The 21,034-nt window shown below is 36.2% G+C and overlaps 3 protein-coding genes across 5 annotated transcripts in view; 2 read left to right on the plus strand and 1 right to left on the minus strand.

The window, feature by feature from the left end:
* The window catches only part of vwdel (von Willebrand factor D and EGF domains-like), a 34,962-nt gene extending 25,541 nt beyond the window's left edge, over positions 1-9,421 (minus strand). Inside the window, exons 1-7 of the mRNA XM_048160328.1 lie at positions 9,022-9,421; positions 4,750-4,940; positions 4,415-4,646; positions 4,167-4,232; positions 502-734; positions 331-420; positions 93-222 (exon numbers count right to left, since the gene is read on the minus strand). Coding sequence (XP_048016285.1) covers positions 93-222; positions 331-420; positions 502-734; positions 4,167-4,232; positions 4,415-4,646; positions 4,750-4,940; positions 9,022-9,100 — 1,021 coding nt within the window. The 5' untranslated portion in view covers positions 9,101-9,421. The remainder of the gene's footprint in view (positions 1-92; positions 223-330; positions 421-501; positions 735-4,166; positions 4,233-4,414; positions 4,647-4,749; positions 4,941-9,021) is intronic.
* A 4,443-nt stretch (positions 9,422-13,864) lies between these two features.
* On the plus strand, positions 13,865-15,649 carry si:dkey-30e9.6 (uncharacterized protein LOC564083 homolog). The gene is given in 6 exon segments (XM_048161641.1): positions 13,865-13,976; positions 13,979-14,020; positions 14,023-14,291; positions 14,396-14,480; positions 14,718-14,860; positions 14,941-15,649. Coding segments are annotated over 6 exon segments (732 nt in total). The 3' UTR covers positions 15,022-15,649.
* A 188-nt stretch (positions 15,650-15,837) lies between these two features.
* On the plus strand, positions 15,838-19,579 carry arl4aa (ADP-ribosylation factor-like 4aa). Of its 3 annotated transcripts, none has more exons than XM_048161535.1 (3): positions 15,869-15,983; positions 16,071-16,186; positions 18,636-19,579. In XM_048161535.1, exon 3 carries the CDS (start codon positions 18,712-18,714, stop codon positions 19,318-19,320), a length of 609 nt encoding a protein of 202 aa, XP_048017492.1. In that variant the 5' UTR covers positions 15,869-15,983; positions 16,071-16,186; positions 18,636-18,711; the 3' UTR covers positions 19,321-19,579. The 3 variants fall into 3 exon arrangements, with proteins under 3 accessions (XP_048017491.1, XP_048017492.1, XP_048017493.1); XM_048161536.1 differs by having other exon boundaries at positions 15,877-15,983; positions 16,117-16,186; XM_048161534.1 differs by lacking the exon at positions 16,071-16,186 and having other exon boundaries at positions 15,838-15,983.
* Positions 19,580-21,034: the final 1,455 nt, after the last annotated feature.

Here is a 21,034-nt window from a genome sequence, read left to right on the forward strand (position 1 = left end):
AGTACAATATTCAGTTATGGGTGACATGGTGCAGCTGCTTTTTACAGTTAAAGGGTTAGTTCACCCAAAATGAAGTCATATAAACACTCCACCTTGACTACTAGTAGCAAGATGCAAAGGCAAAGTGCATCTCTCTGAGGAACATGGTAAAGGCACAGTGCTCTCCACTGTCAGTTTATACTCTCTCCCATCTTCTGAAATAGACACAGCTTGTGGTTTCATCTGGAAAATATGCATAAAAATATAATAAGTCTCACAGAAAACATCTCTTTACTAATACCTGCTCAACAAACTGTATTTCACTGAATGAGAATTAAGAACGAGACATACTTGGATCCCTGCATAAAACTCTTCACTCTCCACAGGAAGACTTTGTATATTTGGAGACTCCAGAAAAAAACTAGTGCAACTGCAATGGATCTGAGACATAGATATGTAGGTTAAGATTCATAAAGGTGAATTTGAATTAATGTGAATACTGAATATAAAGTGGCTGGCTACCCTGTCTCCGAGTCGCAGGTTGATCCCATCCAGCTCGATGAGAGTAAAAGTCTCTATTATAGTGTCTTTCCTGAGCTCTTCTCTGTTGCCCTCGGGTGAGAGTCGCCACCATGTCACTACATATCCCAGAGAGCTGTTCCCACTACTGTCATCAAACGCACACTTCAGGTACACGCTGCTGTCAGAGAGCTCAGCAACAATCAGTGGTACTGAAGAAGAGGGCGGCTGTAGTTCTGAGGGATAAATTAGAAATACTGCATATACATTGCCCGGCCAAAAAAAAGTCTCTGTTCGGATTTAAATAGGTAAATGCTTAAGAGTCTATGACTGGATCATTATTGCTGTGATTATTATGTTTTTTAGCATGTTATATGTTTGGCAAAAGTTCTTCAAACCATAATTGATGGAGTGTGTAGCTTTTCATTTCTTAAACAACCATGCAGGAAGACACACCATGGCCATATTCCAGGATGACAAGGCCAAGATTCATCAGGCTCAAATTATGAAAGAATGGTTGGGAGGGAGCATGAAGAATTATTTTCACACATGTATTAGCACCTCTGATTCCAGACCTTAATTTAATTTAAAGTCTTTGGGATGTGCTGGAGTAGACTTTATAGAGTGCTCGACTCTTGCATTGTCAGTACGAGACCAAAAATGTATGCACCTCTTGATGGAAATATATGTTGTAATGTTATTTTCATAAAGAGGTGCATCAATTTTTTGTCAAGATCTTGTATTGACAATGCAAGATTCAAGCACTCTTCAAAGTCTACTACAGCACATCCCAAAGACTTTCAATGAATTTGGACTCAGAGGTTGTTTAAAGGTGCCCCAGAACCAGTTTTTACAAGATGTAATATAAGTCTAAGGTGTCCCCTGAATGTGTCTGTTAAGTTTCAGCTCAAAATACCCCATAGATTTTTTTTTTATAAATTTTTTTAACTGCCTATTTTGGGGCATCATTAACTATGCACCGATTCAGGCTGTGGCCCCTTTAATTTGAGCGCTCCCTGCCCCTCAAGCTCTCAACCATAATACAGTGCATTTACAAAGTTCACACAGCTAATATAACCCTCAAATGGATCTTTACAAGATGTTCGTCATGCATACTGCATGCATGCGTCGGATTATGTGAGTAAAGTATTTATTTGGATGTTTACATTTGATTCTGAATGAGTTTGCTAGTGCTCCGTGGCTAAAGCTAACATTACACACTGTTGGAGAGACTTATAAAGAATGAAGTTGTGTTTATGCATTATACAGACTGCAAGTGTTTAAAAATGAAAATAGCGACGGCTCTCTTGTCTCCGTGAATACAGTAAGAAATGATGGTAACTTTAACCACATTTAACAGTACATTAGCAACATGCTAACGAAACATTTAGAAAGACAATTTACAAATATCACTAAAAATATCATGTTATCATGGATCATGTCAGTTATTATTGCTCCATCTGCCATTTTTTGCTATTGTTCTTGTTTGCTTACCTAGTCTGATGATTCAGCTGTGCACAGATCCAGACGTTAATACCGGCTGCCCTTGTGTAATGCCTTGAACATGGGCTGGCATATGCAAATATTGGGGGCGTACATATTAATGATCCCGACTGTTACGTAACAGTTCTTGTTCTTCTTGTTCTTCGCCTGTTCTTCGGAGGTCTTTTAAACAAATGAGATTTATATAAGAAGGAGGAAACAATGGAGTTTGAGACTCACTGTATGTCATTTCCATGTACTGAACTCTTGCTATTCAACTATGCCAAGGTAAATTCAATTTTTGATTCTAGGGCACCTTTAAAGGGACCTATAATGCCCATTTTACAAGATGTAATATAAGTCTCTGGTGTCCCCAGAATGTGTCTGTGAAGTTTCAGCTCAAAATTCCCCACAGATCATTTAGCTTGTCAAATTTGTCCCTATTTGGGTGAGCAAAAACACGCCGTTTTGTGTGTGTGTGTGTGTTCCTTTAAATGCAAATGAGCTTCTGTTCCCGGCCCCCTTTCCAGAAGAGGGCAGAGCTTTAACAGCTTGTGCTTCGGTTGCTGGAGAATCTCACACTGATGGAGAGACTCAGGAAGAAGTTACAACTTTTAGAATGCGTCTGGACGTTTCTAAATGGTTAGTGGATAAATTTATGTAGTTGCTGTGGAGTTGATTCAACTCGTCGACTAGCATGTGCCGTCATGTTAATCTTTTGTTCAAATCCAGTGTTGAATTTACCCTCATTTGTGAAGCAGTCGGCATAAAATGATGGCATGATAACAACACTCTACTACAACAACTCTTCCTCTTCTCTAAAGTAGCCCAACATGGCCTCACCCCCTTTGTTGCGTGTTCCCGGGGGCAGGGTTTATGCAAATTTTGGGGTTTGTGATGTCACCAAACCGGGAAGAAGCTCATTGTAGTCTCTACCAGCCATTTGTTGTAGTCCTTAAAAAGCGATTTCTGTAAAAGAAAATATCTCCCTTTGCTTTGAACTTTGAGTGTCGTAACTTTGCAGATGTTGTTTATGCTCTAACAGCAACATTACACACTAACTAAAATTAAAGTTAAAGTTAAAGTGAAATCATAACCAAGAATCCCTTTAAGAAATGAAAAGCTACACACTCCATCATTTAGTGTTAGATGAACTGTAACATGCTAGACACATAATAATCACTGTAGTAATGATTCTATCATAGACTCGTTAAGTATTTGCCTATTTAAATCCAAACAGCACCTTTTTTTTGGGCTGGGCAGTGTATAAATATACAAATAATGTATACTTCAAACCATATACTTAGGATATCTAAATATATATTTGTATTTATAAATATTTGGAGAATATAAAAGTCATTAAAGCCAGAGGGTAACAGATTTCGGTAATCTCTAATGCTGCCTTGTTGAATTTGGTGACCCCGATGTATGCTTTCTGCATGCTTTCTAGAGTGTGAAACAGAGGAGTTTAGGCATCACCATAGTGAATTTGGAAATTATTGAAGCCATTTTGTGTGAAATAGAGGGGGAAACAGATTTCAGAAAACTCTAATGCTGCCCGATCGGATTTGGTGACCCTGCTGTATGTCTGTAGTTGTTCACATCAAAATGCAAAATGCCATTTTGTCTGAAATAAAGAATGTTTGGTGCTGCTTCAGCTTTAAAACAATAAGTCCAAAGGAATGAATGACCCAAGACCCAGATTTCAGGCCAAACTCTTAATCATCATGTCTGTTTCACTTCCAAGACATGCTTTATGATGCCTGATGAAGAGGGCACTTCTAGAGTAAGTGTGTTGAAGGATTCCACTTGAAGGAAAAGTTCAGATGCCTAAGACCAGGAGAAGGATCACTTGTGAACAGCTGCCAAGACGACGCTCCATGCCACAGTTAAAACACAAAAACAACACAAATACATGAACTTCTGCTAGATTCATTAGCAGGATAACATGGGGGCAGGGACATTCCATATGATTGCCAGCTCTAAACTGTTTTGGTGCCTGCATGACAATGAACTCTGGAAATGCAGCAGTTCATTTTAGTGTATTTCACAAGCATTGGTTTCACAAGCTCTGGAAAATAATTTGGTGAAAAAGAGCAATTAAAAAAGTTAAATTATTTTGCTTAGATTATTTAGTTTTGAAGATGTAGTTTTATAATTTTGGTGGACAAGTCTGAACTGCTTACCATTGCAGGTTCCATCACTATTCCTTTGTCTCCCATCACACCTGGTTTGATTGGATTGTGACATCTCTGCGAATATAATAAAATGTAATGTAATGACGACTCTCTTTTTGCACTCTTTTTTGCTTTTTATTTTGAAAAGGATGATTTCTGTCTGATTTTTCACAGCCTTTGGGATGCATGATGCAGAACCAAAGGATAATCATACTAACATTTCAAATAGGCCTGCTCAGTGAGGTCCATTGACTTGCCTTCAGCGCAATATCCCATGCATCCTTGCGTTGGTTGGAGCAAGTACACATAAAAGTCCCCGCAATTGCGTACGGTGACAGGCAGGCGAAAAAGACAGCAGTCTTTACTGCCGCTTCCGAGGAACTGCCAGGTAGCGCAGGCCGTCATCTGCTTCACCTCTAGAGGGCGTGGGAGAGTCTCTCCCTCGGCCAAGGAGAGCCACACTGGGGCTTGTGTTCCACACTGATTCACCTGTAGGGGTTATATAGAAACATGGGTCATTATGTTGTAACATAAAGGAGGCATTGTTCAGCAGGCTGGACTGATTACACAGATGTACTGTACTGTACTGTACCTCCACACATTTGGTGGGCATACGGGCCGGCTTATTAAAGATCTGGAACTGATACCATCCGGGAGAGAGTGAATGATCACAAATGAGCTCCTGCAGGGCAGACTGGAGCAGCTGCTGTGAGCTGAACCTGGTGCTTCGGTACGGGCTCTGAAGAACAGTATAACCCCCACGGCTGCATTCAGGGGGCTCCACTATAATAATACACACAAACACACACTGAGTTTTGATCAAAAACATACAACACAGAGGAATGCAATACCAAACGCACTGAGACAAGTATGAAATTAAATTACTGAAAAAAAAAATCAGGTCTTCTATTATTTACACTACTATTCAAGTTTGGTGTCGGTATAATTTTATTTTAAATGACTTTGAAGGAAGTCTCTTATAAAAATACAATAAAAACAGTAAAATTGTGAAACATTATTACAATTTTAAAAAAAAAATGAAAAAATGTAATTTATTCCTGTGATTAAGAAGCTGAATTTTCCTTGATCCTTCAGAAATCATTTTAATACGCTGATTTGGTGCTCAAGGAACATTTCTTATTATCAATGCTGAAAACAGTTGTGCTGTTTAAAGGTGCCGTAGAACGTCTTTTTAAAAGATGTAATATAAGTCTAAGGTGTCCCCTGAATGTGTCTGTGAAGTTTCAGCTCAAAATACCCCATAGATTTTTTTTTATTAATTTTTTTAACTGCCTATTTTGGGGCATCATTAAATATGAGCCGATTTAGGCTGCGGCCCCTTTAAACGCTCATGCTCCCCGCCCCCGGAGCTCGCGCTTGCCTTTAACAGCATAAACAAAGTTCACACAGCTAATATAACCCTCAAAATTGTTCTTTACAAAGTGTTCGTCATGCAGCATGTCTAATCGCGCAAGTATGGTATTTATTTGGATGTTTACATTTGATTCTGAACGAGTTTGATAGTGCTCCGTGGCTAAAGTTAACATTACACACTGTTGGAGAGATTTATAAAGAATGATGTTGTGTTTATGAATTATACAGACTGCAAGTGTTTAAAAATGAAAATCATGACAGTCTTGTCTCCGTGAATACAGTAAGAAACGATGGTAACTTTAACCACATTTAACAGTACATTAGCAACATGCTAACGAAACATTTAGAAAGACAATTTACAAATATCACTAAAAATATCATGTTATCATGGATCATGTCAGTTATTATTGCTCCATCTGCCATTTTTTGCTGTTGTCCTTGCTTGCTTACCTAGTCTGATGATTCAGCTGTGCAGATCCAGACATCCTGCCCTTGTTTAATGCTTGAACATGAGCAAAGACTAAAGAATAACACAAGACGTGTCACTCGTATTGTTTTGAATGGGAGACAGTGTAAAGCACAATATGGCGGAATAAGTACCGCCTTCTAAATAAGAGCCAATCGCCGACTGGTAAAGTCATCGCGTCACTTCAGCGGCCGTTAGAATCACCGGTTTCTATAGAAACAGTCAGACGCGCGCCTCCGAAGAGACACGCATTTAGGTCTGCGCATGCGCATTAGCTTGATCCAGCCTGAAAAATACAGTTTTTTTGTCATGATTCGAGCGTTTAGAAACTAAATTTATGAGCTGGTTGTTGTTAGATTTCATTGGTGATTTCAAATATGAAATTTAATCGTAAGGTTGGCGAACAGTTTTGGAGAATTTGATGTTTCCCCATTCAAAGAGATTGCATGATGTCCAGGATGCCCGAGAAGCGTTTCAAAGATGGCCGCCGAGTGAAATGACTTGTCTTAAAGGGACTTTGACATGAGCTGGCATATGCAAATATTGGGGGCGTACATATTAATGATCCCGACTGTTACATAACAGTCGGTGTTATGTTGAGATTCGCCTGTTCGTCGGAGGTCTTTTAAACAAATGAGATTTATATAAGAAGGAGGAAACAATGGAGTTTGAGACTCACTGTATGTCGCTCCATGTACTGAACTCTTGTTATTTAACTATACCAAAATAAATTCAATTTTTAATTCTAGGGCACCTTTAATGGTTTTGTGGAATCAGTGATATTTTCTCAGGATTCTTTGAGGAATAGAAAGTTAAAAAGAACAGCATTTATTTTAAAAAGAAATCTGTTGTGTTCATGCGTGAATAGTATTGTGACTACTATTTTGAAAAAAAAGTCAGAACTGTGTGTAATGACAAAATGTGTGAGAACAGAAGTGAAGAGTAAACAAGTTGGATGAAGTTCGCTACTTCTGTCTCATGTGCTTTATTGTTGTTTACTAACTCTTGACAGATACCACAAAACGTTTTGTAACATTGTCTGTCACTTTTGATGAATTTAATGCATCTTTTCTGAATAAACATATTTATTCACTTCTTTTTAAAAAAATATATATATATATATTAAATGAAAATATAGCTGCGAGCAGCAGTTATCAAGTGCTTTAAGGCCTTTAAGCACATGGGTAAAACGGTATTGTTTTATTTAACAAGCCTGTAACCATCTCGATCATAAATGGAAAAGACCATTTACAGCCAATACAGGCAATTTACCATAAGAAATATATGTTTTTTAAAGCTTTTTAACAGTTATCAAAGTTGGTTTTTGAAATAATCATCAATATTTAACAAACGCTTTGATGGACAGCGGCGGTCCTAGAGGTAAAGTTGCTTAGAATAAGGAGTATTCATACTATATGGTACGATTGTTGTGAGTGTGTGCGAAAAATCAAGCAATACACCATTTTTTACGGACGTGAAAATGCGAAGGTGCCCCCTGGTGGCTGATTTCTTTCGAATTTCTCACAGGCCTCTAGGGCCGTGAGTCAAACAGGCCCAGCGATTTTTGTTCCGATCGGCCTCCGTTAACCTAGTATGATAGCTGCTCATATTTTATTGGCTGATGGCGGACATGTTTTTTGAGATGCGTCAATGTCCTCATAGACAGTCATGGAACCTCAAAAAAAAGACACTGCATGCCAATTTTCAAGTCGATCGGACTAACGGTGAAGTAGTTATAGGCATTTTCATGTTTTTTTTCCCTGTTATAGCACCACCAAGTGCCGTCCTTTTTCACGCGACCACTCTTACATAGGTGTGTTGAGTTTGGTGAAAATATCTCATTCTGTTTACAAGTTATAGCCATTTTAGTAAAAGTGGCTCCACCCACTTTGAACATTTTGGGGACCGTGAATCAAAATTAAAAAAATTTTTTAGAATTATGACAATTAGACTCCAGAGAATCTTGCTGCACTGGTTTGGTTCCGATCAGGCCAAAAACCTAAGACTAATTCACAAAAGTAGGTTTTTAAAAAAATCCAAAATACCTGAAATTTTTTTGCAAGAATGACGAGCAAATCAGAGGCATGCATTTTGTCTTGAGCCAAAGATTATATAAGACTACGCACTTGAACCCCTAAATAATTTATGAAATTTAATTTCATGAAATACAAAACATCAAACCAAGTGGCATCTGCAAATATTTAAAGATGCTCCTTTCTAAGAACTTCACAAAATTTCAAAGCAAGCACCCCTTTCCTTATGAAAACATCTTTTGACATGCAAAGGAATGAAAACATGTCTCTGACAAGAAGCAACAATAATTTGAGGGCAATTCAAGATCTAGATGGCGTCAGCTCAGAGAAAGCTGAGATATCTTTTGCTGCCTGTCCTGAGATATATCTTCACCAATCATTTGCTGGCAGTGGGAGGGTTCATGAAAAAGGCACAGTGGCAAGATGGCAAGCTACTCGAATATCCAAGATGGGATTTTGACTGCACCGCATGCTTGATGAAAGGAACAAATTCTGATTCTCAAGATATATTCACAATTCATTGTGAAAACGCCACATAAAGTAAACAGTAGTATCATTGACAGTAGTAGTAGAAACTGCATGTCACATCACGTCAGGTCATGTGATGTCAACAAGGCGTCCTTGAGAAGGCGACCCGCTCCATGTAGGATATAACAGCCTTTTCTAGTCTTCATCTCGTGGGGATTTACTTTATTATTATTTCTCAAAATTACTGTTAATTTCTTTAAGAGTAAAACTTTTTAATTATTAAAAAAAAAAAATACTGAGGATGCACCTTTAAGTGTGGCGATCACACATCATACTACAGGGTAATTAATACATTTATATTTATTTTATATAATTATTAATAATGAATTGAATAAAAAAGTAGCTAATCAAATATATTACTCAAACTTCTCTAAAAAATAAAGCAGCCTGTTGCCCAAATGTTCTCCATCAGAATTAAATGTATTTTAGCAGTCCAAGACAGAATGTTTATCGATCGACTTACCTTTTTGACAGCTGACAGTGTTGTTTAAAATAATAAATATAACAGCAAGGCAATACTCCACACAGATGTTTAAATGCATTTCCGTCTCTAATGCTCTTTAGAAACCCTTTTATCCAAACCAATAACACTATACAGATTAATATCCCGCCCGAAATGAAAGCTGGCAAAGAAATATTTGAAATGTCTTCAGCGGTCTTTGAGGCGAACAGCGAGTGTTTCGTGGGCTGCTGTCCAGACCACACACACCTCCTCCCGCTGGAGCATCTCGAGCTAACTGTCCCATTCTCCAGTGCTCGTTTAATATTACACACATCCTCTACATACTTTAACCACAACTTTTTCAGTTAAATCTACTAATAAAAAGGGTGTGTTCACGATAGTACGTTGAAATGACCATGAAAAATGTCTTTATTCACATTTGTAAACAACGTCCCACAGCGGTGGCGTCATTTCCACCACAACGACCAACAATTATTTTTTCCAAAAGTTAGTGTAGGCTAGGCTACTTATTTACCAAAGGAAATGTAGGCTGCTTGTCAGTGAGGAAGAATTTGCTATGAAAATAAAGAAAAATCAAATAAGTATTTGTACTCGATATTTATTTCTCACGAATAGCCTGCGTACGTTTTCTTCATTTTCAATCAAGCAGTTATTTTATAAAAATTGCAAAATATAAATTAAAACGAGACCTAGGCTATGAAATGATATGTAGCAAGACATTTATAAAACATTTTAAAATGTCATTTTCACCACAAAATGCTAAACATAATTTTTTTGTTTGTTGTTAAAAAAAAAACTAAGCATGAAAATTATGTTTTCAAAATGTCCACAGGGTCAGAAGTGCCCACAGATGAAGAAATATCCAATAAGAATTAATTTTGGTAACACTTTATTTTACAGTATCATAGTTACATGTTACTACATGTACTTACTATATTAATAACAGTAAATTATGCATAATTACAAGTAACTAACCCTAAACCAAACCATAACCCTAACTGTAATAGTACATGTAGTTAATTAATAATACACAGTACTTATTTGAGTAATTACAATGTGACTACAGCACTGTAAAATAAAGTGTAACTTTAATTTTATTGTCCTGTGATATGCAAAGTGTATCTTCTTTCCAGTCTGATTAGAGAACCAGATGTTAACATTTTCTGTAGCCTACATCTTTTCAAGAAATATGTCTGTTTTTGCTCTTGTGCCTTTCATCTCTTATCAGTATGTGGTGTAATGAAAAGAGAATGTCCATCATCCACCTACAGTAGTATTTAATCGCAATAGTAAGTTAGCCCTCAAAATGTAAGTTAGAAGTTCATGTAATAGGCCTACCTGTTGTTAGTTGGATTAATTAGACTATGTGGCAAGATACCAAAATTCACAATATATAGCTTTGCTAATGAGCAACAGCTTTCAAATTTAACACTGACCTTACTGAGCATTAACAAGAATTATTCTTCACTAACTGTCCATTGCTGGGCTGCTTATATCAACATTACAATAATCAGCCAAAGTTCTGCTCCGAGAAAGTTAAACAAAATCTGTTGTGTGATGCCTGCGAGACTTTGTGAAGAAATCGCATAACCAGAGGCCATCTGTTAAACTGTTTTTATCAAGGGCGTGCCACTCCTTCTCAAAGAAGATGTGAATAACATTCACGGGATGAAGAGTGAGCACTGGTATAACACCATCTGTTTCTCGAGGGGTGTTGACACACTGTATGAAATAATTAAATTCTTCCTCCATGCTGTATATTTTTACTGAATGATACTCATTAGACACAACAAAACCACAACATATTCCCATTATTTTTACTTTGATTTGGATAAAAGGGGTTAATGCAGTGTAACAGCTGTGACACCTAATGAGAAAAGCAGAATGTTAAACAATCACCAGTGGCAAGACTTTTTCATGATCTGGTGTGATTAGCAATCAAAATATCACAAAGTCTAAAAGCTGTGAATGTATAACATTGAACTAAAGTGCTTTAAAGGGATAGTTCACCCAAAAATGAGAATTCTGACCTGTATGCTGTTATTTTTTATTCTTGAAAATAAAAGAAACATTTTTGCGCAACCCTTTATATATAACGACAGTGATCTTTTACAAATGTAAAAATGCTTTTGAAAGTTTTCCTTTTTGGGTGAACTAGGCTATTCCTTTAATAAAAAATGAATAGTCCATCTAATCATCTATGTCAATTGAAATTATGAGTTTTTTTGTAAAGGAGTGTGAATAATACACTGCACTCTTTACGGAGTTCTATTTAGAACTGTATGGTCCTGAAGAACCCTTTATATGCTGAAATGGTTCTTTGTGTTATAGTTTAGGGTTCTTTATTCCCGCCTTTTTGTTTTTCAAATCTGTAACTGTCAAAGCCACATCATTACTGGTTTTCTGGAGCTCAGCCATCCAACCATAATTAAAGATGTTATTAATAACACAATTAAGATCCATATAGCACTTTCAAAGCATGTTTCTTTATGGAACCTTATAAAAAGGGATTTATTTAGCACCAAAAAGGTTCTGCTATTGTAAGAAGTCGAAGAACCCTAATTTGGTACTGTTTAGAACCATTTTCCTTTAGAGTGTATATTTGTCTGAACTTTTACAAGGGTTTGAGGTCATACCCTCTTCAGTTAAGATGCTCATTTCCATTGTTCGACAGGTTCTCGTTGCACCTCAAGACCAATCTTATAAAGGGTTGACCAACCTGTCCTACCAGCTGGATATCTGGCTTGTTCTATGTACAATAGAGAGTTTCTGTTAGGAGCTTCTGCTCTTTTAAAGCACGACCCCCATAAAACCCAGCTGTGCTCTTTGACCCACTGACTTGGGTTTAGCTCTGTTAACTTCTTCTTCCTGAAATGTTCATGTAAAGTTCATACGGAGTAGAAATATAGTCAAGGTCAAGTCAATACCCTTCCACTATAATAGTACAGTTTACTGAAGGCTTTTAAGCACTTAATCTTTTACAATCCTTATTTTTTGATCGGTTAATGAAATTTTATATGCTCTAAATGTATTTGCAATATCTTAGCATCCTCTGTTTTCTTCATCTATTCCCCATCTCGAGGGGGGGAAGATAGGTCTACTTTTACAGAGAATTACTTTCCAGTGTCTGCTACTTTTATTACAGAGCATATAGGCTACCAAAGTTTCCATTTCATAAATTATGTTATATTAAAGTTTTGTATGTGTTTAAAGGGTTAGTTCGCCCAAAAATGAAAATAATGTCATTAATTACTCACCCTCATGTCGTTCTACACCCGTTCATCTATGGAACACAAATTAAGATATTTTTGATGAAATCCGATGGCTAAGCAAGGCCTACATATACAGCAATGGTACTTCCTCTCTCAAAATCTATAACATATTTAAATCAGTTCATGTTAGTATAGTAGTTCTATCTTAATATTATAAAGCGTCGAGAATATTTTTTGTGCGCCAAAAAAACCCAAAAATGACTTTTTAACAATATCTAGTAATGGCTGATTTCAAAACACTGCTTCAGAGGGTTATGAATTGAATCAGTGATTCGGATCGTATATCAAACCGCCAAACTGCGCTCCAATCCACTGATTTGATTCATAAAGCTCCGAAGCTTCAAGAAGCAGTGTTATGAAATCGGCCATCACTAGATATTGTTAAAAAGTCGTTATTTTGTTTTTTTGGTGCACAAAAATATTCTCATTGCTTTATAATATTGAGGTAGAACTACTGAACTCACATGAAATGTACCTTTATGGATCTTGAGAGAGGAAGTACCGTTGCTGGCAATGCAGGCCTCAATGAGCCATTGGATTTCATCAAAAATATCTTAATTTGTATTCCGTAGATGAACGAAGGTCTTACGGGTGTAGAACGACATGAGGGTGAGTAATTAATGACATTATTTTCATTTTTGGGTGAACTAGCCATTTAAGAGGACAAACTAGATGTTTAAAAGTGGAAATATGGGTTGAGAGAGAGAGAGTCTTTAAATGAGTTGATTGCCCTCTGCTGGTTTTGATTTGAAAGTACAATTTGAACTTTTGCATCAACTTACTACAAAACGCAAAAGCAACGTCCAAAACACTTAACAACCATGAAATAGGAGTCATTTAGATCAAAAGTCCCAAAATGGAAAGAAACAAAATATGAACATTTGCTTTTTGTTGCAATTGCTAAAAACATTAAAAAGAATAAATATAAATCTGCCATTTTTTCCCACATACACATTAGTATTGTCAGTTATATAAATCAATTATATATTATATAAAACCGATAACTGAAGATATAACTCATAGGTATCCCTTGCAATAAAATGTTTCACAAAGTCTTTCATACTTAAAGTGACTTTAATTCATAGTTTGATGGTTGCTAAGGCATCTCTTTGTTTCCTCAACAATGTCCCCACTGTGCTCTGTCCACATGCAGTCTCTGAATGAGAACTTGAAACTCTTGCTGCCTGGCAACCTCTTTTTGTTGTATCCAATGCTTCATGCTGAGCTGGCTTTAATTTTTTTGATCAAGCACAGCAGTTTGAACTCTTCACTGTCTACTTAGTCATGGCTGAATGACAGCCACTCTGCTGTGAGAAAGGTAAGTCGACCTTGATTTTAAGAATTCTATCTATCTATGCATTTATTTATTTAAACGTTAGTTTTGTTTTTATATTATTTATTCTTATTAACATTAATATTTTAGCTATATTTTTATATATATAATTACATTTCTATCTCCTAAATCATCATCTTGCTCCTGCTTTTGCATATATAATGGCATTAATCTATCTAACTGTAAATAAGATTATGTTTTATGCATGTTTGTTTGGTCTCAGATCATTGCTCTGAACATGAATCTTCCTGAGCATTTGGATACTACCATGTCTTTTGACCTCAGAAGAAAACTGCTCTTTTCTGTGAGTCAAAACTTGATCTCAAGCAGGAGTTGTGGACTCGTCCCGCCACAAGTAGTCCCCTTGATCCATGGAACATAAAAGCCCCTGACTTCACCCAAAACTCTACAGATCTGTGGGTTTGCCACGGATCAAGAGCAAAAACATTCACCTGGTTAAATCAAATGATAGTGTGGAACAAACATCTTTTGTTTTGGAAAAGATTAAGGATGTTACTCCTTCAATATTATCTCCACATAAAGAACAACCATTTATCACATGCTACAAACCACCAGACTCACTAGAGACAAAACTGCTGTTTGTAAGAGCAGGGACGAATCCTGTCGGGCCTTACAAAGATCCAAAACCTCACAACTTCAGACCTGTGAGTTTGCATAAAGATTATTGCTTATATTATCTGCACTGCACTGTATCAACACTAGATGACAGTCTTTATAAGACATTTAAACACTCCTTATTCGATTGCAGTGTGCTGAGGGAATGCCAGACATGGTGACGTCTGTGGAAAAGGACCCAGACTGCTTGTTCTTAAAGTCTCAATGCCTAAAAGCAGGTGAATTATTTTCACTAAGACATCAGGACTGAAAACAGAGAGAAATATGAATGGTTTTTCCAACATTGAACATTGGGTTGGTATGAATTGTGTTGCATATTATTGCCATTGTGTTTCCACTGTACAAGCAATCTTGTAGCACTTATCTAATACAAACCATTGTATAGAACAAAGGTCACCCAGTAACCCAACATGTATTACTGATAAGCTTTGCATTTTTTTTCAATGTCTCAACAGTCACTGACAGCCAGCCCGACCTGAACCCTTCTCACAGAAACACAGTGAGCAAAATGAACACTTTCAAACCGGCAGAGCCTAAATGGGACTCAAGGCTCATACTACCAAAGACGCCATGGCCCCCAAAATCTGCATCTTATACAGTGAGAATGGAGAGAACACCCATATTTATCTTAACAGATTTATTAACTTTTTTAGAAACATCTTACTTTCTGTGTTACAGAGATATCGCCGCAGAAGAGGTGTATATAGTGCCTTAATGGACCGAATTGAAGAAAAGTTTACCAACTGCTGGAGGAAATGAATCTGTTTTAAGAGAAACGAATGAAAGGGTGCTGTTTTTTTCTAATGAGTTTGCTGCTCACATTATTATAGAGTTGTTTATTACACACTTTCTTTCTGTTTATTTTCATTTCTTTTGATAAAAAAAAAAACAGTACAAACAAGCAAACAGGCAAATATGTTGTTTTTTACTGCACAAACAAAATAAATATAACCACTGCATTAATAGAAATGTTACAAACAAGATATTAATTAAGTTTCGTTTTAATATTCACTCTAAAAAAAAATGATGCTATATAAAAGTGGTTATTTGGCTCATAATCATAGGGGAACCACTTTAAGTGCTGTATAGCACCAAATCTTGGTTCTTCAGCGGTTGTTCACTGGTTCTTTAGGATGGTTAAGGTGCTATATAGCACCACTGCCGTTCAAAGAACCCGTTAAGCCCCTTTAAAGGTTCTTTACAAGCCAAAATTTGGTGCTGTTTAGCACCATTTTTGTTGAAGAAATAAAATGCGAAATGGCACCTCTTATGGGTTCAACATAGCACCATTTGACAAAGGTGCTGTAGAGCACCTTTAAAGATATGATGCTACATAGCACCAAAAGTGGTTCCCCTATGATTACAAGTCAAGAACCACTTTTAGGGCTAGCACCTTTTTTTTTTTTTTTTTTTTTTTTTTTTTTTTTTTAGAGTGTTATTAAATGTTTTAATATAGGCTATATTTTTTAAAATATATTTTGTATAGCATGAGAAATTTAAACTATAATGACTAACAGTAATAGTTGTAGCTTTCTCGTTTTTCTCATACATCTCATTATGGCGCATGACCTTCGTTGACCAATCATTTTAAAGGTAAACAAATGAGCTGCGTGTGCGCGTGAGTTCAGGCGCGCGCCGTTCCAGTCAGTCAGCAGCACACAGAGCAGAGCTGCCAGGGCGTTAATGAATGACGCGCTCTTGCGAAGTATGAAGTCTGAACGGTAAGTTGAATGGGCGACTGTGAGTTTAGTTTTAAAACTTTTACCTACAGATAAGGGATACAGACTCATCTTTATTTTCTATAAAAGCTCATTTTGTCACCGCGTCATGATTGATTCATTATACTGCCCCAAGGCGCGAGCTGTGGTTCATGCGCTTTAAACATCCACAATCTTTCTCCAGAGCTGCTGTCACTTCGATTAAGGTAATATTTGCATTATATACGGATATATTGGTCACTGTTTAGGATGGATAAATAGGACTCAGAAAAGTTTCGTTTCGACAGGTGGAGTGACTTCCAAAGAAACTACGTGCTCAGCGGAGCTCTCTTATCGCGCTCACTTTCATTGTTAAACCACCCTGTTTATCAGTTTTTAGGGAATATTGCGCCATGAGATAATAATATTGCGTACTGAGATCTTGTGGGTTTACACATTTAAATTTTTACATTAAAGAAATGCTCCTCGAAATCTGTACAAGTTAGATGAACTATGACGAAATACTATGAAATTTGCGCGATTTTGGTCGTAATTGAGTATTGATATATTTTATATATATATACCTTTTATATAGACTTTGAGTTTGTCTATGATACTATACCCTCCTAAATGTACTGCAAATATATAAAAAATAACATTTAATGTAATTTTGTTTTAATGTACACATTTAGACACTTAACCTTTTCTTACAGATATAGTGGACAGAAGTTTATAAAATTATATAAAAAAAATGTAAAAAAATATGTTAGTTGCTACTAAAATGTCAATAATGTCAACAATATTTTGCAATGAAAAGTGGTAAACATTAGAATTGCATTTTTACAAAAAGCCATTTTTATATCAGCTTAAAGGGATAGTTCACCAAAAATGAAAATTCTGTCATCATTTACTCACCCTCAGGTTGTTCCAAACCTGTATGAATTTCTTTGTTCTGTTGAACACAAAGGAAGAACTTTCAGAACTTTTCAGAACTTCATTTTTGGGTGAACCATCCCTTTAAGCTGGTCAAGTTGGTGTTTGGAACATTAAAGGGTTAGTTCACCCAAAAATGAAATTTCTGTCATTTATTACCGTCGTACCAAACACATAAGACCTTCGTTCATCTTCGGAACACAAATGAAGATATTTTTGATTAAATCAGAGGGTTTCTGAATCTCGCAGCAGCAACGTCATTGCACCTTTTGACGTCCAGAAAAGTAGTAAAGACATCATTAAAATAGAAAATAAAAAAATAAAATAAGAAATAAACCCTCGGATTTCATCAAAAATATCTTCATTTGTGTTCTGAAGATGAACGAAGGTCTTATGGGTTTGGGACGACATGAGGTTAAAATACTCAATGACAGAAATTTCATTTTTGGGTGAACTAACACTTTAATATGGAAGAGGATTAGGGCCAAGCAATAATAAAAAATTTAAACCATCTCGAGATTAAAGTTGTTAAATTTCGAGAAAAAACTCGTTAAATTTCGAGAAAAAAAAGTCGAAATAAAATGTTGAGAATAAACTCATTAAATTACAAGAAAAATGTCGTTAAATTTCGAGAAAAAAGTCTAGATAAAATGTTGAGAATAAAGTCATTAAATTACGAGAAAAAAGTTGTTAAATTATGAGAACAAATTCGTTAAATTATGAGGAAAAAACTCAGATAAAATGTTGAGAATAAAGTCATAATTTAATGAGTTCTCAACATTTTATCGCAACTTTTTTCTCGAAATTTAATTAGTTTTTTTCTCGTAATTTAACGAGTTCATTCTCAACATTTTATCTCAACTTTTTTCTTGAAATTTAATTAGTTTTTTTCTCGTAATTTAACAAGTTTATTCTCAACATTTTATCTCGACTTTTATCTCGAAATTTAATGACATTTTTCTCATAATTTAACGAATTTGTTCTTGTAATTTAACGACTTTTTTCTCGTAATTTAATGACTTTATTCTCAACATTTTATCTCAACTTTTATCTCGAAATTTAACGACATTTTTCTCATAATTTAACGAATTTGTTCTCGTAATTTAACGACTTTTTTCTCGTAATTTAATGACTTTATTCTCAACATTTTATCTCGACTTTTATCTCGAAATTTAACGACTTTTTTCTCAAAATTTAACAACTTTAATCTCGAGATGGTTTTAATTTTTTATTATTGCTTGGCCCTAATCCTCTTCCGTACTTTAATGCTTGTTATTTAGTTGTGTAAAGTAGTTTACCAGCACTAACCTGGGGTGCGTTTCCCAAAGCGAACTATGGTCGCAAGTTCTGTCATTACCAATAGAGTTCAATAGGATTTATGATCATAGTTGACTAACGATGCTTTCGGGAAAGGCACCCCAGCTTGAGCAAGGTCTACCATTTTAGTTTAACCCTGACCAGTTAGATCTGTTTGGACAAACTATGTTGAAACCATTGTTTGATATGATCTTCTATGCCATGAAAGCTCATAACAGTATAATGATTTAGGATCATGTGTCAGAACTTTTTTTTAAAGTAACTCACTTTACCTGAACTCTAATTTTGTTTGACATGTAAAGATAAAGTGGGACAGTATTTAAAACAGATCCTCACAAATAATTGTCATCATGCAACTATGCAAATTGTATTAGATCATTCAATCACCATTTAAAAACCACCATGTGCCTATGTATGAACTTCTAGGCATGCATTGGATGTGGGGTTTTGGACCTATGGAACATCATCCTAAACTCGTGTTGTTCTCACACTCCTGAGGGAAATGGGGAACGGAACATCAGAGCAACCCAACTTTCTTTCCAGTCTTCCATTCTTTAATTCTCTTCACATCTCTATTCTGGGTCTGGACTCTGCAGGCAAAACAACGGTGCTGTACCGTCTGCAGTTCAATGAGTTTGTCAACACTGTCCCCACCAAAGGTTTCAATGCGGAGAAAGTCCGAATAGCTGTAGGGGACTCGCGGACAGTGACGTTTCACTTTTGGGACGTTGGTGGCCATGAGAAACTGCGCCCTCTCTGGAAGTCCTATACACGATGCGCGGATGGCATCATGTTTGTTGTGGACTCTCTGGACGCAGAGAGGATGGAAGAGGCTAAGACAGAACTTTACAAAATCACCCGCTCCACTGAAAATCAAGGAGTGCCTGTGCTGGTTATTGCCAACAAGCAGGACTTGAGACAGGCTCTGTCACTGTCACAGATAGAGACAATGCTGGCGCTCAATGAACTGGGACCCTCTACGCCGTGGCACCTACAGCCCACCTGCGCCATCATTGGTGATGGTCTCAAAGAGGGACTCGAAAGACTTCATGACATGATCCTAAAACGAAGAAAGATGCTCAAACAGCAAAAACAGAAAAATAGACCGTAAATGTATTATATAAACGGAGGAGAAAAGAACAGTTACAGTTGATTGTTGTGAACTATTTTTATGTGCCCAGATTTGGTTAGAACCAACACGCACTTTAGTTGTTTACTTTCTTGTTGTTTACTTCTCTGGTTGTTTACTATCACTTAGAAATATATAAACTTAATATAAAGGGTTTTTTGAATTATTACACTGAAGGATGATTCGTATTGTAGGTTTTATGTTGATTTGCAATAAAGGGGCTTTCTATGTTTATTCTAAATTGTCGCATGTAATACTTGCACACAATGAGACTTTTTAAAGTCTTTTTTTCATTTTATGGTCAGGTCATTTTTCCTTATGTTACAGGAATAGCTTACCTAACAATGAAAAATCTGTCATTTAACTCATGTTCATGTTATTTTAAACTGAATAATGACTTAAATTTCAGTCTGTTCCTCACTCAAAGCTATTGTATGTGGGGATGCAATATATCACAACCATATCATTTATCTGCCGAGAAACTTATTAGTATCGATATTGGATATTTAATGCTATTTTCCTTTATTTTTACATTTATATTAGACTCAATATTTAAAAACACTAATAATTTAATAACACTGTTAAATGTAATCTTCTGCTATTTTGCTTTATACAAAATAGTAAAGAATTTCAATATGAGCATTTATTGGTTATTGGCTGCGTTTCCCATACAACGACGTAACTCGTTGCTTCGCTACCATAGTACGATGCATAGTTCAACTAGCTAGTCACGACTGTTTCCCGAAACTGTATTGTAGCAGACTTGTCATTCAGCCACGTTGGTGAAAAAAAGTAAAAACTGAATCAGTTTGAGATCGAATTAATGCTAGATTTTTTCCTATAAGTTACGGACATGGAATCTGAGGACTAATTCTCATTTTTCTCAGTTATTTTGCTTTATTTCCAGATTCAATCATAGGCTCGTTCTCACGTACTAGAGCACATACGCACATGCGCAAAAGAGGTGCTTAAAATCTCTGGACAAACTAAAATATGTAAAATACCTTTGGATATATTCAAAATAAAAGATATACATTGTACTTAATGTCAGCTTGCTTATTTTGCTCAAGATAACGATTTATTAAGTTCACGTCATAAAAACAAGAACCTTCTAACCACAGCTCGAGAGCTGTTGTTCAAACCACACAAGTTTGCGATGCAGTTTGTGAATGTTCGTTTGAACTATGGTTTTGGGAAACACCAAATCGTTGAACTATGTTAGTAGCGACGGAACTTGCGATGTTAGTTGGCTAACGATGCTTTTGGGGAACGCACCCCAGTATGGGCCCGAATTTTAATGTTGGTGCATTCCTTGTTTTATAACATTAGAAAACTTATAATGTACAGCATGAGTTATATAGATAGCTTTTATGATACTTCCATGGTGCTTTTGTGTTACTTTTAAAGCATGAAAACTGTCCCTGGTTATTTTACAGTAATTGCCTTACAGATTTGGAACAGCATGATGGTGTGTAAATGACAGAATTGTTAATTTTGGGTGAAACATCCCTTTTACTCATGCCTTTAAAAAGCATGAGTATTTGGAGCCTTGCACCACCACATTCTTCTTTGGTTTAGTAACACTAAGGTGAGAATGGAAAGCAAATGCCCCTGCATCATACATTACAAAACCTTAGATTAGAATTGACCCCTTATCTGTGATGCATCCACCTTTGCAGGCATCAGAAACACTCAA

This window comes from Megalobrama amblycephala, linkage group LG16 (genome assembly GCF_018812025.1).
Source record: "Megalobrama amblycephala isolate DHTTF-2021 linkage group LG16, ASM1881202v1, whole genome shotgun sequence".
Taxonomy (NCBI): domain Eukaryota; kingdom Metazoa; phylum Chordata; class Actinopteri; order Cypriniformes; family Xenocyprididae; genus Megalobrama; species Megalobrama amblycephala.